The 23,253-nt window shown below is 42.5% G+C and overlaps 2 protein-coding genes across 5 annotated transcripts in view; both read right to left on the bottom strand.

Annotated features, from left to right (window-relative positions):
* Positions 1-290: 290 nt before the first annotated feature.
* Positions 291-19,007, bottom strand: serpina10b (serpin peptidase inhibitor, clade A (alpha-1 antiproteinase, antitrypsin), member 10b). 3 transcript variants are annotated; one of them, XM_079853895.1, is made up of 6 exons: positions 18,682-19,007; positions 15,776-15,818; positions 14,834-15,458; positions 3,847-4,120; positions 1,363-1,510; positions 298-692 (listed from the first exon to the last, which is right to left on the bottom strand). In XM_079853895.1, the coding sequence occupies exons 3-6, from the start codon at positions 15,423-15,425 to the stop codon at positions 501-503; spliced, it is 1,206 nt and encodes a 401-aa protein (XP_079710021.1). In that variant the 5' UTR covers positions 15,426-15,458; positions 15,776-15,818; positions 18,682-19,007; the 3' UTR covers positions 298-500. The 3 variants fall into 3 exon arrangements, with proteins under 3 accessions (XP_079710020.1, XP_079710021.1, XP_079710019.1); XM_079853894.1 differs by lacking the exon at positions 18,682-19,007 and having other exon boundaries at positions 291-692; positions 15,776-16,381; XM_079853893.1 differs by lacking the exons at positions 15,776-15,818; positions 18,682-19,007 and having other exon boundaries at positions 14,834-15,461.
* atxn3 (ataxin 3) overlaps positions 18,874-23,253 on the bottom strand; it is a 17,546-nt gene continuing 13,166 nt past the window's right edge. The window contains exons 8-11 of one of the 2 annotated variants that reach the window (XM_079853896.1): positions 22,800-22,963; positions 21,423-21,558; positions 21,316-21,344; positions 18,874-19,007 (exon numbers count right to left, since the gene is read on the bottom strand). In XM_079853896.1, the coding sequence (XP_079710022.1) occupies positions 18,970-19,007; positions 21,316-21,344; positions 21,423-21,558; positions 22,800-22,963 (367 nt within the window). In that variant the 3' untranslated portion in view covers positions 18,874-18,969. The remainder of the gene's footprint in view (positions 19,008-21,315; positions 21,345-21,422; positions 21,559-22,799; positions 22,964-23,253) is intronic. The other variant, XM_079853897.1, reaches the window with a different exon arrangement.

Genomic DNA, 23,253 nt, shown 5'->3' with positions numbered 1-23,253 from the left:
TTGCTTTGAACTTTGAGCGTTGTAACTTTGCAGATGTTGTTTACGCTCAAACAGCAACATTACACACTAACTAAAGTTAGAAAAGTCAAATCATAATCAACCACCCCTTTAACTTGTTCGGCTTCATGCAGTCAGAAGCTCATATTTTGAGGCACAGGGGGTGTCTCTCCATCACCCACCGTTATACTGGTGCATCCGAGGGCAGATACTGTATTCTTCATCATATTTCCTCATCTTTTCACTGTCTACACTGGACACGAAGCCCTCGCCGTCAGTGGAAAGAAAGTAGAGAGGGAAAACAACACAATTTCCTCACTTTATTTCTTAGAATATGTTCACAGTGTTCATCCACATACTGTTCATCCAGACACGAGTATAGACGAGTGCATTATTAGAGTGATTTTAATTTGATAATGTGTGTGTCATTAGTGTGTGATTGACCCTTTGTCTGCGTTTGTTGAAAGCATGTTTCTGTTTAGTGGCGGCCCGTGTTTGTGTTCTCAGTTCTGTGTGGGGTCGATCACTCTCCCCATGAACAACAGGCTAGAAGTGGCTTCATGGTACAGAAAGAAGAAGAAGGGCCTGTTGATGATGAAAGTGGCTGGCAGAGAATAAGCCGTGATTCCCACTGATGTGGCGGCGGCTGCGCTGGTGCCTTTCTCATCCACCTCGATCACGGCTTTATGCAGCACCTGCACAACACACACGCAATCGAGCATTAATGGCTGCGTTTACATCCAATGTTGTCAATTTAACTTATGCGTACAATTATATTGCATGAATAGAGCAGCGTTTCCATCTCATGTGTTCAAGAGAACAAAATCGTCACTTCCTGGGAAACTGAAGCAGAATATCAGTAATAAAAGTGTAAGTTTCTGCAATCGAGCTCTTTTTCCCTCCATCATAAACGAGTGTGTCTCAGAGCGTCAGATGAAACACAGTAAACGCTGTCATGTTCTCTGGCGTTCGGATGCTGGTGTTCGGGAACACACTCGTGTGTGTGAGACGCTTCTGAGGGAATTAAACCAAATCACTGATCACACACTTCGACTCCGGCGTTTCAGAAACACCAAACCAGCATCTGAGACGCTGCGATGCCATTGGTCCACTGGTTACTCCAGTTATCCAATCACAGCTTCTGATGAGGCGTCCAGGGATTTATTCAGTTAACGTGTTTCCATCGTAGTCTATGTGTCTTATATAATTAAAAAGAAATTCCTACTCCAATGAGTGCAAATGTTTTTATGCAGATTTTTATAATTTATGCGCATCTTGCCGTTATCATCCATCATTTTTTTATGTGATAAGCCAAGCTTCACATAAAAACACAGCTAATGTGAGTGTGTGTGAGGCTACAGTAACCTGTGAGATTTTCAGATGCCCCGCTTTGCTTAAACCCGTCAGGTTGGCTGAATCGAGGAAAACACTGTCGATGCCCAGATGTGGCAGAATTTCATGCATGTTGTAAGACTGCTCCATCTTGAACTTGGGCAGATGGACCTCCATTCTCCTGAACGAGAGAGAGAGAGAGAGAGTCGGAGAGAAAGACAGTACAACATGTATAAAGTCAATCATGATGGCTAAAATAGAGGTTAAATAAAGAGTTCCACCAAATATGGGAATTCATTTACTCTCCCGTCTGTCTTTTCCACACAACAGCTGTTGATAGTGATCATGTTTGTCAGTTGCTGAAAAGTATGAGTGTATTACTCCTGCACTATTGCCTTACAATGCTTTGAGTCTTTGAGAAGATCTTTTCATGAACTTCATTCACTGTTATGATGAAAAGGGTCTTTGTTTTGTGTTTATCAGGGTTTTGAAAGAACACAAAGAAAAGTAAATGGTTATTTTAGTTCTATCTTTGAGAAGCTGTTATAGTTTTTATTAATATTGTGAATTACTTATATTGTTATATGTTCCGTTTACATTTTAAATGTATAGTTTTAGTTCGCAAACACAGTAGTGGCCAAAACTGATGTCCAACCTTGGAAAATTGACATCTTCACACTATATTCAAAAATGATTAAAAATGTGTTAAAAGATTTTGTAATCATATCATGTAGTTGTGCTAGGAGTCGAGTGCTTATTAGTGATATAACGCAAAGAAACATGCCAAATTGTGCGACAATTTTTGGCCATACAAAAAAAAAAAAAAAAAACATAAGCAAAAACAAGAGCGAACCAACCAAATATTAATAACTGATTATGTTGTAGTCAATGTTTGCTTTTTCCTGTCAGATTTTTGTTGGTGTATGCATTTTTTTTGTTTAGTATACTAATAGCTGTAGCGTAGCTGTAGTTTGCCTTTTTTGCCAAAAAATTTGGTCAGATAAATACCAAGTTTTTATCTGACAACACAAACACATGTAATAAAGCATCAATAACTACGTTTCTCACCAATGTTGTGAATTTAAAGGGGGGGTGAAATGCTATTTCATGCATACTGAGTTTTTTACACTGGTAAAGAGTTGGATTCCCATGCTAAACATGGACAAAGTTTCAAAAACTAAGTTGTACGTTTGAAGGAGTATTTTTGTTCCAAAAATACTCCTTCCGGTTTGTCACAAGTTTCGGAAAGTTTTTTTCGAGTATGGCTCTGTCTTACGTAAGATAGGGCGGAATTTCCTTATATGGGTCCTAAGGGCACTTCTCCGGTAAGATCGCGGCCGCGCGCGCACTCGTAGACTAGAGCAAGAGAGTGAAAGCAGTTCGCCATCAAAGCGCCCTGCCCGGCTTTTGGGAAGTCAGTGTCACCAAAGAAGTGTGTTTTTGGTTGCCAGGGCAAGACAACCCTGCACAGATTCCCAAAGAACCCAGCGTTAAGGAACCCGTGGATGGAGTTTGTTTTCCTGAGCATAAACGGAGTTGTGTAAAGACTGTTGTTCCCTGCATTTCGACGATGATTGTTTTATAAACAAAGCCCAGATCTACGGATTTGCAGATCGTCTAATGCTTAAGGATCGAGCAGTCACAATGATAAAAATTCGCGGTCGTGCGTTGGAACCGGACGGTGAGTAAAACTGTTTGTTGAACAAATGTCTCTGTGTGTTGTCACTAGCTCGGCGCGTTAGCACAGCTAAGCTTCGCCCACACGGCCCGCCCCCAGCCGCTCGTTTTTTTCCGGAAAGACTCGGTACAGCCTATCTTTATGTTAAAAATTTAATAAAACAAAATACTTTTTGGAGATATGAAGGATGCAATATTACTCTATAGGTACTCAAGATTAACAGGAGATTGAGTGAAAATGAGCATTTCACCCCCCCTTTTTAACTTATAATATGGCATGAAACATTTGTGAATAAAGCAGCGTTTCCATCCCACGTGTTCAAGAGAACAAAATCGTCTCTTCCTGTGAAATTGGCTCTAAATATCAATAATAAAACTGTAAGTTTCTGCAGTCAAGCTCTTTATTCCTCCATCATGTCTCAGAGCGTCAGACAAAACACAATAAACCCTGTCATGTTCTCTTTAGTGTTTTGTTCTTTCCTCATAAAGTATTTTAAACTTATAAATATCTATCTATCTATCTATCTATCTATCTATCTATCTATCTATCTATCATTTAAAGTAAAATTTTTTCTATGGTTATAAACCCTGGTAAATGGTAAATGTCATTCACAAATTGTGCGACAATTTTTGGACATACAAAAAAAAATTATGAATTCATAATTAAAAAATAAGTAAAAACAAGAGCGATTTTTAGAATGCCTTGTCATGCGTGAGATGCTCAAAACACGCGAGCACAGCGATCAAACACGTCTGTCTAGCGCATTTACATAGAAAAACAATGTAAAAGTAACACAGTGGAATGCAAAAACATATTCTGTGTGAACATCTGCCGCTCACTTTTGCCTCATGTTTTTGATCCAGCCTAAGAATCGCTCAGCGCTGATCTCGTCATCTATGACGGTGTAGTCGGCAGCAGCGTCGGGCAGGACGATGAGCAGAGCCGCTCCACCACGGTACGGCAGACGCAGCACTCGAGCGCGCAGCTCACTGTCTTCAGCCGTCGAGAATTTATCCTCCTTAAACATCATGGGGACTTGAACAATCTTGTACTTGTCGACATAAAAGCGACTCATTTCCGTGCTGTTGGGGTCGAAGGGATGATCCCAGGCACCTTGAAAACAAAGAGTTTTAGATGATATAACAGTTGTTTTACAGAAGTTCATTGCTGTTTCCACACTGCAAGAAATGATTTTACTTGAGAATAGAAATTACTTAAGATAAATCTTGTTTTCTGAAAAAATATATTTTGATTAACTCTTTCCTCACCATGACAGAATTTTCTGGCAATCCACATTTTCACTGTTATACAGTAGGGGGCGCTATTACGCATCTTCTGAAAGTACTGAATCTCCCGATCAAAACACAGGAGAAGAAGAAGCAGAAACAAGTAATATAAGCATTGCTGACACCAGTCAGCTAATGTGATCATCAAACATAGCATATAAATCAAAACTGCCTAATGTTACTAAATGAAATGTTGAACCCATCCATCTTCTTCCGCTTCTCCGGTGCCGGGTTGCGGGGGCAGCAGTCTAAGCAGAGATGCCCAGACTTCCCTCTCCCTAGACACTTCCTCCAGCTCTTCCGGGGGGACACCGAGGCGTTCCCAAGCCAGCTGGGAGACATAACCCCTCCAGCGTGTTTTAGGTCTTCCCCGGGGTCTCCTCCTGGTGGGACGCGCCCGGAACACCTCCCAGAGAAGGCGTCCAGCAGGCATCCGGAACAGATGCCCGAGCCACCTCAGCTGACCCCTCTCGATGTGGAGGAGCAGCGGCTCTACTCTGAGCTCCTCCCGAGTGACCGAGCTCCTCACCCTATCTCTAAGGGATCGCCCAGCCACCCTGCGGAGAAAGCTCATTTCGGCCGCCTGTATCCGGGATCTTGTCCTATTGGTCACACAGCTCATGACCATAGGTGAGAGTAGGAACGTAGATTGACCAGTAAATCGAGAGCTTTGCCTTGCAGCTCAGCTCTTTCTTCACCACGACAGACCGGTACATCGACAGCATTACTGCAGAAGCAGCACCGATCCGTCTGTCACTTTCCCATTCCATTGTTCGCTCACTCGTGAACAAGACCTCAAGATACTTGAACTCCTCCACTTGAGGCAGGAACTCTCCACCAACCTGAAGTGGGCAAGCCACCCTTTTCCGACTGAGAACCATGGCCTCGGATTTACAGGTGCTGATTCTCATCCCAGCTGCTTCACACTCGGCTGCAAACCGTCCCAGTGCATGCTGAAGGTCCTGGTCTGGCCAGCACGACAACATCATCCGCAAAAAGCAGAGACAAAATTGTGTGGTCCCCAAACCTGACACCCTCCGGCCCCTGGCTACGCCTAGAAATTCTGCCCATAAAAATTATGAACAGAACTGGTGACAAAGGGCAGCCCTCCCGGAGTCCAACATGCACCGGGAACAAGTCTGACTTACTGTAATGCAATGCAAACCAAGCTCCTGCTCCGGTCGTACAGGGACCGTACAGCCCTTAGCAAAGGGCCCCGGGCCCCATACTCCCAGAGCACCCTCCACAGGATGCCGCGAGGGACACAGTCGAATGCCTTCTCCAAATTCACAAAGCACATGTGGACTGGTTGGGCAAACTCCCATGAACCCTCCAGCACCCTGTAGAGGGTATAGAGCTGGTCCAGTGTTCCACGACCGGGACGAAAACCGCACTGTTCCTCCTGAATCCGAGGTTCTACTATCGGCCATATTCTCCTCTCCAGTACCCTGGCATAGACTTTCCCGGGGAGGCTGAGGAGTGTGATCCCCCTATAGTTGGAACACACCCTCCGGTCCCCATTCTTAAAAAGAGGGACCACCACTCCGGTCTGCCAGCCCAAAGGCACTGTCCCCGACTGCAACGCGATGTTGCAGAGGCGTGTCAGCCAAGACAGCCCCACAACATCCAGAGACTTGAGGTACTCAGGGCGGATCTCATCCACCCCCGGTGCCTTGCCACGAGGAACTTCTTGACTACCTAGGTGACTTCAGCTTGGGTAATGGACGAGTCCACCTCCGAGCCCTTGGCCTCTGCTTCCCCAATGGACGACGTGTCGTGGGATTGAGGAGATCCTCGTATTCCTTACACCGTCTGACGATATCCCCAGTTGAGGTCAACAGCTGCCCACCTCCACTGTAAACGGCGTTGGTAGGGCACTGCTTCCCTCTCCTGAGGCGCTGGGCGGTTTGCCAGAATCTCTTTGAGGCCAACCGGTAGTCTTTCTCCATGGCCTCACCGAACTCCTCCCAGGCCCGATTTTTTGCCTCCACAACCACCCGGGCTGCAGTCCGCTTGGCCTGCTGGTACCCCTCAGCTTTCTCAGGAGTCCCACAAGCCAGCCAGGCCTGATAGGACTCCTTCTTCAGCTTGACGGCTTCAGCTTCCGATGTCCACCACCGGGTTCGGGGATTGCAGGCACCGGGGACCTTACGGCCGAAGCTCAGAGCGGCCGCGTCGACAATGTCTCCACCTCGAACATGGTCCACTCGAACTCAATATCTCCAGACTCCCTCGGGATCCGGTAGAAGCCCCGCCGGAGGTGGGAGTTAAAGATCTCTCTGACAGGGGAATCGGCCAAACCTTCCTCTTCTCAACATGTACTGCATGTTCCCAGGGGTGGGGATTTATGTAAATTTTAGGGTTGGTGATGTCACTAACCCGGGAGGAATGTTGTGTAGTCCCTAACAGCCATTTGCTGTAGTCCTTAAAAGACGATGACGCTTCTACCGTTCCCTCCCGCTGGATAGGTCTGCGTGTCCTTTCTGTGAAGAAATGATAGTCAGGACCCTCCGTATCAGGATTTCCACTGTGCTGAAAAGCACTCAGGCTCACCACCTTTACCTCTCACTGCCGTTGAGCCGGGGAAGGAAAGGCACATTCAGCACCACCGAAAAGGACGACGACAACGTTGTCTCTGCGGCCTCTGGCTCAGGGGACTGGTCCATTGAAGTGAAGCTGTTGAACATCCTCACAGAGGCCGTTAAGGACCTGGGCCTGGTTTCCGTCTGAGCTGCCGGTGAAGAATAGACTGAACATGTGGTTTCTCCAGTCGGGCCGCCGCATTGCTGCCATCCCAGAGACCAGCTCCGTTCTTCCCGGTGGTCTTGGTGATCCCCCTATTCGGACGAGCTCAAGCCACTGAAACTCTTCTCCTTTCCTCTGTCGATGGTGCAGACCACTTGGGATATTACAAACCGACGCCCGTTGAAGAGGCCGCTGCAGCCCACCTCTGCCCAGCGTACATGGATAGAAGTCTACACCATCGCTTCCCTCGAAGCCGTACCATACTACAGCCCATATTGCTGAAAAAGTGCATATGGCAGCCAGCCAGGCAGCACTGGCCATTCACACAATGGCAATGCTCCAGGTTTTTCAAGCCAAAATGCTGCAGGCCTTGGATGAGCCACAACGTCACGGACCTGGCGCTCAGGGCAACTATGAAGACCGCTCAATGTATTGGAAGCAGCATGAGCAGTTTTGTCATACTTCAGCGTCACTCATGACTTGCACTTGCTTGGCATGCTGTGGGGTCTTTTTCTGAGAAGTTTTTGGAGGTGCAGAAGTAATCTAAGGCACTGAGTCGTTTTCTGGAAAAGTGAGCTGCAGCTCCTCCACTGTGTTCCAGATCTTGCGCCTATTTTGCGAGCAGAGATTCAGTCTCTCGCCTCAGTGGAAAACATACACTGCCCGCTGTTCTATATGCTGACCAATGACTCTATCGAGTCGCTAGCCGAAGGGCTCAAATATGTTTTTCCCCGATCAAGATCATGCCGCTGGTTCTGCACAAGATCAGGGAAGAGCGGGAGACAGTTTTATTGGTTGCACCGAACTGACCCAACCATCCATGGTTTCTGGAGTTAATAGATCTGGTATCTCCGGCGATGAGCACAATATGTCACCATAGCCCAAAGCTGTGGAACCTGCATGTCTGGAAGGTCAGTGCGACGGCCAGACACTGACCATATCACAGCGAGTTTTGGACATGACTGCAGAAGCAAGAGCCCCTTCAACCAGGTGCCTCTATACTTTATGTGGAATGTTCTGGTTATCTGGTTAAAGGGCATACGTCATTTATTTTAAGGTGTATTTGTCTGCCATTTCAGCTTTCCATTTACACACGGAGCATTGCTTAATAGGGAGGCATGTATGGAAGTAAAATAATGCTAAATGTTCTTGAAACAAAAAAGCCTGTTGAATTGAACTTGTTACTTTTTACAATTACTTGTAAAAATATGCATTGCATTAACCATGCTTGCATTGTAATGCATTGTATTTTTAGGGCTTGCATATTAATGGTCTGAAATTCAGCATGGTTTAATATTTAAGCTGTGAATATTTAAATTCAAAACATTTCAAACTCATTTTCATTATTAAAAATTCAATAATCCATATTCACCTTTCATATTTCACTTCCAAAATATTCAAACTGTTTAAAAATACAACCTATAATATTCAACAGGCAATTTTCGGTCCATTTTATTTCGCTTTGCAAATTCGCTTCCACAAATTCAGTAGTTCAAATTCGACATTGACATCCAGGAACTTTAGGGACCGTCTCTAAAGTTACATACATCATTGGTATACACGTTTCTAACTCCGATAGCATTTGAATAGAACGACTTACAGTCATAAAACCAACTGTAAAGTGTTCATGTAGTTTCAAGGATAATGTGCACCCTTTGGATTTTTGATATTTATTCAAATAAATTGAAGTTTGCAATTGAAGTTAGAAACGTGTATGCCAATGTTGTGTGCAACTTTAGAGATGGTCCCTAAATGTGCGAATGTCCAATGTCAAGCCAATTTTACATTTAGGCTACATTTAGTCATTTATTTAGCAGACACTTTTATCCAAAGCGATTTACAGTTAAACTAACAATAGGAGAACAACAATATGCAAGTGCTATGACCCTTCCCCGTTTAAGCTAATGCAATACACGTAGGCATACTATATATATAGAGAGAGAGAGAGAGAGAGTAGAATAGAAGAGAAAGTGTTAGTATTGATCAAGTGTTGATTTTATGCCAGTATATCACGAAACGCTGAGCATGAAACTTTGCGCGTTAAGTTCATATTCTGAGTCCATCTGCTTGCCTGTAGCCTACAGCCTACATCCCCAATTTGGTTTGGTCTTTCATATCACTGTATTAGTCTATTAAGCTACGTTAAGCGTTTTGTCCCGACGAAAGGAGCATCCTTGAGTATGATGAGGTATTGAGGGAAATCGATTATAATCCCGTTCATGTTAGAGAAAGCTGATAACATGTAGGCTACACAGGGAAAGTAACAATGAAGTTACTGAATGAAACATAAACACAGCTTTTGTGTCTTTATCATCTTTTCCGCATATATACTGACATAGATAATCATTTTCATTTTATGAATGAATGGCTTGCTCTAACTGTTGCTGGTCTTCGTCTACAACACGTGCTTTTGCACCCCCTGCTGGTGAGGTCGACTAACAGCAGATGAAGAGTATGCTCGGTAATCTACTGCTTTTCCTGCAGTTCCTGGATGTCAATGTTGAATTTACTGTCGAATTTGAACCACTGAATTTGTGGAAGCGAATTTGCAAAGCGAAATAAAATGGACCTAAAATTGCCTGTTGAATATTATAGGTTGTATTTTTAAACAATTTGATTATTTTGGAAGTGAAATATGAAAGGTGAATATGGATTATTGAATTTTTAATAATGAAAATGTGTTTGAAATGTGTTTAATTGAAATATTCACAGCCTAAATATTCAACCATGCTGAATTTCAACCCATAAAAATGCAAGCCCTAAAAATACAATGCATTAAAATGCAAGCATGGTTAGGGGAGAGTGGGGTGAGTTGTGCCAGTTTTTACTCAAAGTGACTTTAAAGTGAGGCCATGGCAGTAATGCCTTCAACTTAAGGATGTACATGTATTTCAGGATGTGGTGCATCCCTGAGAACAATAACTTTGGATCTGAAATAAATTGTTTCAGAAATATAGCTCTTGGAAAAAAAGTGGTCTCATGGCACAACTTGCCCCTGGTGCGGGGGAAGTTGTGCCTTTGGGGGAATACATTGGGGGTAAATTGTGCCAGTGATTTCTGAAGTAAAACAGAACATTTTAATGTTATGAACCATAATGCTATATGAAAGCAAGATAAATTCAATACAAAATTACTCATTTAAGGTTTATTTAGATATTGTCACCCTGGAATACCATAGCATGCGTTTTTCCTACTATGGTCAATTGCATAGGGATTTTGTATTGAACATAACTCTGGATCACAGTGTCATAGAGACAAGGGGGCGGGCTCATTTTACTCAGACGACCAATCAGTCTCTCAGGATCATTGTGAAGCTATCAAGCTACGCCCTAGCAACCATTTAGAGCACCATAGCAACACAATATATGATATTTGTGAATCATTTCAGGCAAAAAGGCTTTGGCAATAGATGCCTGTTGACATAGCGCTGTCTGTCAATTATGTAACATATAAGAATAAAGTGACCAGGCTAATTTCTAAACATCCTATTGTGACATAGGCCACTTAAAAACGGAATAAAACTTCTCTTTAATAACATAGTGCAAACTCAAAACTGAAATCAGTGTTAGCTAAATTAAACAAATAACAGGCAGGCCTAAGTCAAACAATGATGAGGCATGCCCATCTCCTCACTTCTCAAGATTATCCCCTGTGAGTATGTAGGTCTAGGTGGTCTGGATCTGGCACAGCTTAACCCAGGCCCTTTGGCACAAATCACCCCAGACCCAAAAGTTTGAAAAACTAGCATGATCCAGCAGTTAAGAGCTAACATCATGCTAACTGTATAGACTCATTGTGTAGCCTACTAAAGCACTAAAACATGTGTGAAAAGTTTTCAAACGTGTCTATAATTTTTCAGACACTACAATCAAAAAACCTTAATCATAGAAATTTTACTTTGAAAGGGAAAAAACAGTTTTTTGCACTAAAATATGCTTAACTCTCATGCCATGTGTCTCCCTTCATTGGAGGACGAGTAAAAGTGATTGCTTTTCAAAATGATGTGGTCATATGACCAATTTCTTCTACGGTTTTCCAGAAACAAGGGTGGAACTACTTCCCCCCTGGCACAAATCACCCCACTCTCCCCATGCAATGCCGATTTATTTCAAGTAGTGCAATTCAATAGGCTTTTTTTTTCTAAAACATTTGGCATTATTTTACTTCCATAGGCATGTGTTAGTGTCAAGATTTCTAAGGGAAGCGAGGCGGTTGCATCCCTCTCGCCCTAACTGGATTCCTTTCTGGGATTTTGCCACTTTTCAAACAACTGCATACAGTGCAGTTAAATGTGCTCTCTCTCTCTCTCTCTCTCTCTCTCTCTCTCTCTCTCTCTCTCTCTCTCTCAAGACAACGCTTTTACTCACGTTGGCGTGTGGTAAAAGAGTAGGGGACCTGCATGCATGGTCTACGAGCACTGCTTGTTTGAAATTTTGGTAGGAATGACTGTATGATCAGGCTGACACCCAGACGCAGTTACAGTATGTGCCCAAAGTGCTGTCTACTTCATACAGAGTGCAAATTATAAAACTGCAGGCGTTCACCCCTCAGAAACATGCATGCTTTATGCCCGGTCGCGCTTTACGAGTTTATGTGGACAGATTCAACGAGTCAATTCAGGCTGTCAGAACAGCTGTTTGTGTATTTCGGAGGTTGTGCTTTTGGAGTCCACGCTCATTCTACTAAGAGTATGGCTTCTTCGTAGGCTTGGGCAAAAGGAATGTCGATTCAGGACATCTTGTCTGGCTGCAGGTTGGTCTTCTAGAAACACCTTTGCTAGACTTTACAACCTTGATATTTCTTCTTGTGTACCACGTTTTGTCTGTGCAAAGAGATGCCAGCTGACTTTCTATTGGTTGCTTGTGCACCTGACCACTCATTTCACTCTGAAATGCGTTGTTTTAACAGGGTCCAGTACTGACCATGCCCTTCAATCTGAACTGTGTGGTTTCAACTAGGTCTGGTACTGAGCTCTGCTCTGACTCGGCCGCTCCGATTAGAGAATTTATTCATTGCCTTAGATAAGCATTCGAGCTGTAATTCTGTTCTGTTGGCATCTCCTAGGTCTGCTAGTTGGTATGTAAGGCAGTAAACAGACTCAAGCTGGATTTTTTTATTGTGATTTTGTTCGCTATGTTTGAGTTCTGTATACAGGGGTTTTTATGCTGTTCTTAAAAGCATAGCTCGCAATGTCGAGAGACTGACTCAAAAGGGAACATCTCCGGTTACTTTCGTAACCTCAGTTCCCTGAGAAGAGGTAATGAGACATTGCACATGCTGCTGTGTACAAACCTCAGAGACTTAAAAATGTTGCTTTTCAGTCTTAAGATTCTGAGGCAATGGCAATGAGTAACAAGCAATATCGTGGATGGCTCCGCCCCTAGCTTGCACCTTCAAATGTCATTGGCCTGTAAAGTTTACTGGCGCTGTGCAATTAAGCTTCAGTATTAAGGGAAGGAGGGGATACACCCTATAGCGTAGTTAGCAATGTCTCATTCCCTCCTCTCAGGGAACTGAGGTCATGAAAGTAACCAGAGACGTTTTCCCTTTAAGTTAAGATTTAGAATGGGTTTAGAACCCCAGTGTTTCCCCTACAATGTATTAAGCAGCGGCGCAGCGCCGCCGCTGGATTTTCAGCGCCGCTGCAAAATCTTCACATGATCAGTAATATCACGACATTCACTTACACACGTTGTCATAAGGGGCCGTTCACATGCAAATATTTCAAATGTGGGCGTGCGGAAAGCGCACTCATAATAGAAGCGACGCGGCGACAGACACAACGACACAACGACAGACGCCACGGGAGAGCGAGCAAGCGTTTGTGGAAAGGAGAATGCGGTACGAACTTTTCTCCGTTTAAGTCTATGGGGTCGCTGTGTCCATTTTTTTACTGTCTATGGAAAATAAGCCGTCCCGCCCCTCCGTGTTCGGCGATCAGGTTTCATTCTCACGCAGATTGTTTCTTAACTTCACGTGCGGGTCTTTTCCGCTCCGTGTTTGCGCCGCGCTCTCCGTTCCGTGTGTGTGTGAGTGTGTGTCGGCGTACTGCGCTCTCTGCTCAATGTTCCGCTCTGTCTTTGCGCTGCGCGTTCTGCTCCTTAACGGCCCAAACGCTCCAATCATGTAGGCTACCGATCATGCACTGGAAAAGCAAAGTCCGCTCAAATAACGTGAAATTTCTCAGTAGTAGACTTCTGTTTGCTGAGCTGGTATAGCAATGCTGGGCAACAATGGTAAAATTACCTGCTCTGATCACATGCTCTGGTAATAAGAGCTTTGTATGACTATACTTTATTTTGATAATTAGTCAAAAAATAAATCTGTTAAATCTGAGTATGTTGCATAGAACTGAATGAAGAATAATAGATTGATGTTTTATATTTTAATATAGGGCTATTTTCTGTCCAATTTGTGTGGACATTTTTCTTTTTTCCCCCTTTTTTGTGTGTTTAATTTAATTAGTGATTCTATATTTAAATATTGATGATTACAAGTTTGGGGGAAATGCGATTAATTACAGCAAATTGTCTTTCTTACATTTGAGCCCCTGCCCCTGATGAACTCTTTGCACGTCCCTGGAGGTTAGTGAAGTAAAATAGGCTATGCAAGCTAGTCACCTTTTAAACTAATGAAAAGTTTCATTTGGATTTTAATGTTCAAAATGTCTACAGGATAAAATAAATGAAAGTACTGGTTACATGATGATGTATCTAAGTGCGAAAGTGTGTTACAGAAAAAAAGATGCCAGAAGATGCCACAAAACTTGCCAGAAGTCATGGTTTAAGGGGTTATTAACAACAACAAAAAAAAATCTTGCACCCCCCCCCCCCACCAACCTCCGGCACGTAACAGCACCGCTGCTGGAAAAATTTATAGGGGAAACACTGAACCCATACAGATATTAGTTCTTGTTTTAAGCAAAAACTTTTTCAGAAACAAAACCTTTTTCAGAAAACAACACTTAATATTTTGTCATTTTGCATCTCCAGTAAATATATCTTGATTTACAAATGTTTAAATATCTGCAGTGGCGGCCGGAGGGTTTTAAAATAGAGTAGGCACACAAAGTTTTAGTGGTTAGATTTTTTAACTGCTTTAAAATGGCTTTTTTGGTCACTTACAGACAGAATATTTGTAGAAAATGACACATACATCAAGAAAATATAAATATAAGTTCACTCACCTAGTCCTAGCCTATCACTTGAAGCCAAAATACGTCCTTTTAAATGTCCGTGTTAAAAGAGCACATTCGGCCGTTTAGTGAAGCTGATTGCTGTAACGTTAGTATATATTCAACTTAGGCATGGGGTCTTCCTTCATTTTTAATTTATAGCTGTTATTTGAATGGTAGTTTAGTAAATTTGTTTGCGATCAAATATTCAATATCTCTACTCTCCATAGTTACATCAGCGGTAGCAGTGCAAACAAATATTACGTAATTTACGTCTCGTCGATGATTGGTTGATATACCAAGGGTGAAATACTCAATGGTGATTGGCTAATATTTTATAGTCTCCAGCTGTGGATTTGCCTCCCCCTCCCTTTCTCTATTCCCATAGACTCGCACGGTGGTTACACTTACAGTGGTGAAATAACAAACGAGAAATACACATTCTGAGACATATAATGAATAACCGGGAATTTTATTTACATTAAATCGGCCTACTCCCATTTTCACCTCAATGTTGTGGGCAGGCTGTGCCTCCCTTGCCGAGCCGCCACTGAATATTTCTACTGGGAAACTAGACAAAAATACAGAGGAAGAACATAATATTTAGCAGTGCAAACTCACCCTGATAGAAAATGGTGTTGAGGAGCATCATCTTCGTCAATGGCTCGATACTCGTCACCATTTCATTCACTTTATTGCCGGTCTTTCTGCTCACATACTCATTGACGATGCTCTTGCTGAGCTCAGCCTTGCTGAAATCCACATTATTCACATCAGCACCAAAGAACGTCTTGATCTGATCGCTGAAGAGGCTCTCGACCTGAAAGCGCTCGTCCACGAAGAGTGCCGTGCCCTGCTCCATCTGCAGTTTTCTGTCCTGCGAGATGTTCTTCTGCAGCTGCTCGAAGAGCCGTGGGACGAGCAGAGCGTCTCCGCCTCCATCCAGAGAGTCCAGATTCAGTCCCTTCAAGATCTCACTGCGAGTCGAGCCCTTGGCAGCCAGTAAGAGCGTGGCGAAAGACGTGGAAACACTTAGCGGTGAGAAGAAGACGTTTTTGTCATGAAAACTTGATATCTTGCGATAGAGGTTCATGGCAAAGTCAATATTTCTGAAGGCCAGATCAGTGACATCAGGAGCTTTGGGCTCTTGACTTTTGAGAACGCACAGAAATCCAGATGAAAAAATGAGGGTGAACAGCACTTTTAACTCCATTTAATAATCTTGTTTGTCAAAAAATCCCTTGACCTGAAGATATAGAAATAAATAAATAAAATATATTGTTTATTGATTATATTGAGATTTAATAATCAATGCAGACACAAGAAGACCCACTGCAACACATACTGAACTGTACTGTTAGCTATGCATGTTTTTTGTTGTTTTTTTTTACAAAAATGCACAAAATATAAACTACAAAATAATAATCTGTTTGCGAAACTATTCTGTACTAACGGAAGAACTAAAAGCACCAAACATGCTGGAAAAACGCTGAACAATAAAAAAACTTGAAAATCTGAAAATGTGAACTATAATTATACACGTAAAATAACATTTATACTCACCGAGACCGCAGAGAAAGATCTTGTGTTGTCTGTTGTGATCTTACTGTTTGCAGAGACAAAGTTCAGTGTGCGTTAGAGATTATCTATTAACAATCAAACAATTTCCAGCCTAAAGACTTATCCGAGACAGATCAATGACGGCGATCGCCAGGTCCTTCTGACTTGAGTTTGAGTTTTGATGACCGCTTGAGTAAGTACTTCACTAAGAATGATCGTAGGGAACTCACTACAATTTCATATCTGCATATTTTTCAGGTCATCACAACTTAAAGAGATCGTTCACCCACAAATGAACCGTCTGTCATTATTTACTCTCCCTCATGTCGTTCCAGACCTGTATGACTTACTTTCTTCTGTGGAGCACAAACTTCTTGTCCATGATGAGTCTGTGGCGTCAGATAGAGTCAATGAGAGTCAATGGTGTCCAAAACAACACTGAACCCCATTGATTATATGGAAAAAACAACTGAACGTCCTTCAAATATCTTCTTTTATGCTCCACAGAAGAAAGTAAGTCATAGTGCATGTAAATGATGACAGAATGCTTATTTTGGGCATGTACTTCATTTGCTCATGTGAAGCAGCGAACTGAAAGTGGACTCGGATGTGAAGACGGTGGACGAACAGTCAAACTTAACCGTGTAACAAGTATAACATCAGCTGTGGATCAGCAGAAATCACATGCAGGTCATTCCTACAGTTTGCTGGATTAAGTCCCTATGAAAGAACACTGCATATATTTTGCATAAAATGCAACTTTCATACCACATGGTTTTTCATGCATAGATGTACCCAAATTAATACAAATTCATAATGATTAGTACCCAAGCATAATTTAAAACAACATCAACTTTTTCAAGCACTTGACAGGCAAATTTCCGCGCTTATTTTCACAGCTTAATTCGATTTTACATATAATTTGATAGTAAACCCAAGTGTTGCACATTTTATTGGTGCAAAGATGAGAAGGCTTTGTGTATTTTGTACAACATTTGCAACTGTTTTTATATATTTATTATAATTTAATTAGAAGCACCACATATTTTAAAGTGTGTTTTATTACATGGGAGCTATGGAACTGGCATTTAGTATTGTATTGCATGCACATTTAATTTTAGGATTTTTTTTTAAATCATTATTGAAAATCAAAATAAAGCTCTGTAAACACTTGCATTTTTAAGTGTGTCCCATCAGGTAATCAAGTGTTCTACACACACTTGCAGTCTTCACGCTTGAACACTTGGGCCAATAGGAAATACATGGTCATGTAGGAGGTCAAGTGCAAAGACTGCCTGTGTGGGTATTCGGACAGGCCCGATGTTTCAGAAGGGTGCTCGTGAGCTCATTAGCTTACAACCTCCACTCTGTTACACATGCCTTGTAAGAATGTCATGTAACATGATGGACTAATGTCAAAGAAAGTGAATGTGAAATATTTGGCCAGGATTATTAGGTTAACCTGAGCTTGACCAGTGTGTTTACTGGCAGACAGACATTTCTCCCTCTGAAAAGCCTAAAAAATAACTGAATTAAAAAAAATAATAATTCAACAAACCTGCTGAGTCTGAAATCCAGCAAGCTGTAGGAATGACCCGTGTGCCTGAATTCACTGGTTTAGCTGCGTGACCAAGATGCTTCACTGAGAAAATCTCTTCTGTTGTTCGATTTTTTTTGTTTAATTTAATTTGTTTAAAAGTACATCACTGCATCATCCTTCCCTCGGGTCATTTTGACCTGAAACGCATTTAAAAAAAAAAAGAAAGTATTGAGTGTTCATCTGAGGACTTTTGTCGCACTTGAACCACGAATACACACAAAAAATGTTTGGATTCAAGGAGTTTTGTGGTTGAAATTTTAAAAAGTAACAAATCCTTCCCTCGTGGGTCAGTTTGACCCCTTAGGAATGAATGGAATGCAAGGAATGCTTCAGTACACACAGAAAAACCTAAAAATGCTCAAAATTCAAACTAAAAATGCCAAAACTTTACCAAAAAAAGGATTTTCTAATGTCTACATGGGTATCTGAATGTATACTGAAGAAGAAACTGAGTTTAGGACCCAGCGGAACAGCTCATTTACTCCATATAGAGATATAAGCCCATCTAGAGTCATGAAATATCATCTTATATTATTATTTTCCACACGAGTTCAGCAAAGACTCCCAATGTAAGATATTTTGAACTGAATTAAAAGGGTTATGCATGAAATTGTGAGTTATTTTGAATTTCAGTTGAAAGAATGTGAGGAATGTGCTTAAATTATTCTCTATTTATTATTTATTGATCAAATCTAGTAATTTAAAGGTAAATAAAAAATCTCCACAAAAAATTGCATTAAAATAGAATATCAGTGAAATGAAAGAAGCTTTCTGGACCAAAAAAATAAATAAATATATATATATATATATATATATATATATAATTTTAGGGCTTCGGGTCATTTTGACCCGCGAGGGAAGGATTTGTTAAAAAGGTCGAGGGAAGGATGAAGATTAAACTAAAGCGTGGATAAAGAGCGAGTCATGCGACTGCTAGTCATCAGTGGAACATCTGACGTCTTCAAGAACGCTAATAATCCAGAGAGAAGGGACAGAGAAAAACCACTCGAGGGGGAAAACAAATATTTTTATTTAAGAAACAAAAGTGTGTATATAGAAGTGCAAGAATAATCAATCACTTAAAAACTATTGCTGAATATGAAACGAGTTTGGAACCGAAAGATCTGCAGAGGGACGACTAAACCAAGAGAAGGTCTGAATCTGTACGATGATGAACGTCATTTCATCACGCTCTCATTCTTCAACATCTGCCCTCACACACACACACACACACACACTGTGCTCGTGAGAGTCGACCTTCACAGGCCACTGATGAATCACAGATACGGACACGTGTCACACGCCTCACCTGTGACAGTAATTCACTACAGTTCACAGAGGAAAAGAGGAAAGAGACCCAATAAAGCCCGAATGGTCCCACTTTAGCAGGTTCCTCGTGACGCGGGCGTCTCGCGCTCGGCGACTGCAGTCTGAGGAAGAGGAATGTACCGGGGGAAGAGCTTCCCTTTGACCTCATTCATCTCACAGAGGTCAAGCGAAGCTAAACGAATGTCCCTTGATTGACACGGCAGGACCCGAGCGCAGTGGTGACTCCCGTCGGGTGGATCGTGGCGTTCAGAGCGTCTCTGCTGGATGGTCACTGGTTGGGTTTGGTCCCGCTGTCCTTCTCTTCGCCTGCCAATGACACACAGCAAAACAACATGTGCTGAGGAGCGGAGATCCTGTGGCCATCGCTGAAACCGCTTAGACTGTGGTTGCATAAACTTAGCTTAAGACTGTCGCTGCGTCCGATATACTTTCTTGCTTAATAGTATATGAAAAACAGTAGGCGGAATAACCTACCATTCCTGCCAAGGTAAGTGGGCATTGATTGACACATTACTATCCCATGAGGCCATAGGAGAGGGTATATGAATGACGGTGAACTGACGCTGGGAGGTCATGTGACAGTATCAACATGACGGATGAAGTACTAGCTCTGTTGTATGTGTGCCATTTCTTGTCATTTGATTACCGGTATTTGTTCTTATTCTATCACTGACAGAGTAGTAGTAGTTGTTATTTGTAGTTGTAACTGTCACAACCGTATTTCTTAAGGTTATGGATACAAAAAACAAGAAGACTATAACTAGGCCTATTTTATTTATTTATTACTCTTTGTGGTGGTGCCAGTAAAAAAGTAAAAACAATCATTAGGCCGTGTGTCCAGCAAAGCGTTTTCTTCACGCGGCTGGCGTGTTTTTTCAATTGTTTTCAATGTGAGCGCCGCGTTTTTAAAACGGCATGAGCGTAACGAGGCGCTGAGCGTTCAGTGTTTTTTACCGGTCGCCGAGAGTTGAAGACTGTTCAACTTTGGGTAAAACGGAGCGCTCATCACTAGGCGCGTTTCCATTACAGATGTGCACAAAACTTTTGCGATTTTTTCTAAATATCGATAAAAAACTATTGCGAAATGGCAGCGTTTCCATTAACCGATGTTATGCGACTAAAACGTCATTTTTTTCCTCTCGCGATCAGTAATTCCAAAAATCATGCCAACGGAGGTTGGTAGGTTTATATATATCACAGCCACTGCACTAGACATTATTATTATTAATGGAAAGAGACGTAGGCGTGTTATCCAAGAGCATTAATGGCAAGGAAAGACCCTTATACTGTGTATGAGGTGTTTCTCACTCATTTCTGCTCCGAGGTCTGGATTGTGGCATTTCTTTGACTTTTTGAATCCATTATTCCTGTAATTCTTTTGTCTTATATGAACTTAATAAAGAACTCTGTCTCGTATTCTGTCCAAACACACTGCGCCTTCTACGTCAGGTGACCTCAACACAGAAACAAAATGTGTGAGAAATGAGATACTAGTAACACTTTAGCGGATATTCCGCATCATTACTAGCGAAGCGTCTCAACTGAAAAAAATAACGCAACGCTGCCAAAACGCTCTCAAGCGCCCACAGCTAGTGATTTAGCAGAGCGGCTAGTGTTTTCAGCAGGCTTTGGTGGACACACGGCCTTAATGTTTAGCCTTGGAAACCTTTAAAATAGCCTAACAGGAGCACTTTAAAGCATTAGTTCACTTCAGAATTAAAACTTCCTGATGATTTACTCTCCTCCACGTCTTCCAAGGTGTTCATGTCTTTCTTTCTTCAGTGGAAAAGAAATGAAGGTTTTTGAGGAAAACACTCCAGGATGTTCCTCCATATATTCAATTCAATTCAATTCAAATTTATTTGTATAGCGCTTTTCACAATACATATTGTTTCAAAGCAGCTTTACAGAAAGTGCATTTCAGAAATGTACATAGAGAAATACAGTTAGTTAATCATGTATTGATTTAGTGTCTTCAATGGGGTCCAACGGGTCGAAGGTCCAGATGTGAGTTTCAGTGCAGCTTCAAAGTCTCGACACGATCCAGCCGAGGAATAAGAGTCTCATCTAGACAAACCAACGGACATTTATAACAAAATAAACATTTATATACTTTTAACCACTAATGCTGGTCTTGCACTAGCTGTGATGCGACACACATTACGTATATTTGGACCTTCGACCCGTTGGACCCCATTGAAGACACTATATGGAGAAAAATCCTGGAATGTTTTCCTTAAAATCCTTCATTTCTTTTCGACTGAAGAAAGAAAGACATGAACATCTTGGATGACGTGGAGGAGAGTAAATTCTCAGGAAATTTTAATTCTGTGGTGAACTACTACAAATGGGCCGAAACCCCCTCATTCAGATGAACTGCTTCGGTGCGGATCATGCCTAAACGAACGGCACTAAGGGAGAAAACACTCCAGACGAGCTGGGTGTGAAAAGGCCCTCAGACTGATGACCCCTTACACAGCTATCTGGATAAACTAGATCTGATCACTCGCTCACATGACCTGAGAGACTGGTCTGGTGTCTTCATGAGCAGACAGAAGCTGGGCTGCTGAGAGATGTGTAAAGCAGGAGTATTGGATGACTGAAGGACTCTTACCGGTGGTGTTGCTGGCGTTCTGCTGCTGCCTGTGAGGAGATCACACCATCATCACTGATCTGATCATGTATGATCACAGTAACACGAGTGTGTGCCGGTGCGCTCACCTGTCGAAGTAGGCCTGTCTCCTCCTGCGCAGCTCCTCTGCCGAGAGCGTCTCCTTCTCCATGCTTCCCGACTCATGAGACGAGCTCGCCGTCACAACCGCACCGGGATCAACGCTTCTGGGATCAACGCCGCCTGCTGACAGTACATTACAGTCACCGTGAAACCGAAACTTGGTACAAATATGCGCAATTTTTATTGATACACTGCAAAAAAAAGATTTTCTTTCTTAGTATTTTTGTCTTGTTTCCAGCCCAAATATCAAAAACATGTATTAAATCAAGAAGCATTTACTAGATGAGTAAAATGCCATAAGATATTAGGCCTATGTCTTGTTTTGTGGGGGCGCGACTTCGCTAGTTTCAGCCAGACGCAGTTTTCATTTTCACGTCCTGCACCACGATGTTTAAATAGCAAATGCATTTGTGCAGATCTGTGCGCCCATGGGCTGCTGGTCTGAGAAAGAGGAGTGTGTTCAGGCGCATTGTTGGACCGTTGCTATTTTGAGGAACTGAAATAGACTGAGCCATTGACCGACTCAAACCTGGACTAAAGTCAATGCGCAGTATTTTTTTTTTTTAAGTTAAAGGGCGTGTTAGTAATATGAGCCTATAGGCGGGTCCACAATGCGTGTACACTCTGCTTATCACACACACTCTGCTTATTACACACACAGGTACACCCAGCAGAATACAAACATGCCACATATTAAAAATGAAAGGATCACAATGTAAAAGATTATTATTGTGAACACAAAGATATGGTGTAATCCGGCTTGTCCCGTAGATGGTCTGCTTGCGCTTTAATCTCTCACACACACACACACACACACACACAAACAGCTTTAACCTTGCGTACGAGCAGATCCGTTTCCTCGGTAGAGAAGCGTTCAGTTTTTCCACTATAAAAGTCCGTCATGTAAATAGCGAATCCGCCGTGGCGCGAGCACAACTGGCTTTTAAAGGGAATGGGAGATGAGACTCTGATTGGTTTATTGCACGTTACGCTCAAAACACACCCATTATTCATTAAGAGAATAGAGACAAAACACACCTATTACTCATTAAGAGAATAGAGACAAAACACACCTATTACTCATTAAGAGAATAGAGACAAAACACACCTATTACTCATTAAGAGAATAGAGACAAAACACACCTATTACTCATTAAGAGAATAGGGATGACCCTTTTAGACCAGCGCCGGGAGCGTCGACCATTTTTCCCGTCGTGAAACTAGCAAAAATGGATTCGGATGCCCTAAGTGCACGTGCGCCCTGCGCTTTAGACCATGAGCTTAAAATAGGGCATAAAATAGGCAAATATTAAAATAGATTGTTAAAATAGGGCCCGATATGCACAGGCGAGAGTGTGTCTCACCCTGCATGCTGAGCTGAATGGCCCTGCGCAGGTCGGCCTCCTCGTCCTCCACCTCCATGTGTTGTCTACTGAGAGCCAGAGCCTTCCTCAGCTCCTCCTCATCCTCGTCCAGCGGCGCTTCGTCCCCGGGGAGTGTGGTGTCTGACACCTGCGGCACTGACAACCTGATCCACAGCACACACTCGTCAGAGGCACACACACTCAACGTGCAGACACGGCTATGCATTACGCAAGGGATAATGTACATCTGGTTGTTATCTCAGAGTAAACCCAACAGGGTGATCAGGATCAGGTGTTCATCGACCTGAAGGGGTTTATTCTGAGATAACACACACACACACACACACCTGAGGGGGGTTTATTCTGAGATAACACACTCACACACACACACCTGAAGGGGGTTTATTCTGAGATAACACACTCACACACACACACCTGAAGGGGGTTTATTCTG

This window comes from Squalius cephalus (assembly GCF_949319135.1).
Source record: "Squalius cephalus genome assembly, chromosome: 20".
NCBI lineage: Eukaryota > Metazoa > Chordata > Actinopteri > Cypriniformes > Leuciscidae > Squalius > Squalius cephalus.
Note: the sequence above shows the minus strand (reverse complement) of the source record. Positions and strands in the feature narration are given on the sequence as shown.

Coding starts and splice junctions, on each gene's coding strand:
- serpina10b (XM_079853895.1), bottom strand. CDS start 15,425: ATGGAGTTAAAAGTGCTGTTCACCCTCATTTTTTCATCTGGATTTCTG. Junction 4,121..14,833: donor CAACACCATTTTCTATCAGG/GTGAGTTTGCAC, acceptor TTTGTTTTCAAG/GTGCCTGGGATCATCCCTTC. Junction 1,511..3,846: donor ATCAAAAACATGAGGCAAAA/GTGAGCGGCAGA, acceptor TCTCTCGTTCAG/GAGAATGGAGGTCCATCTGC.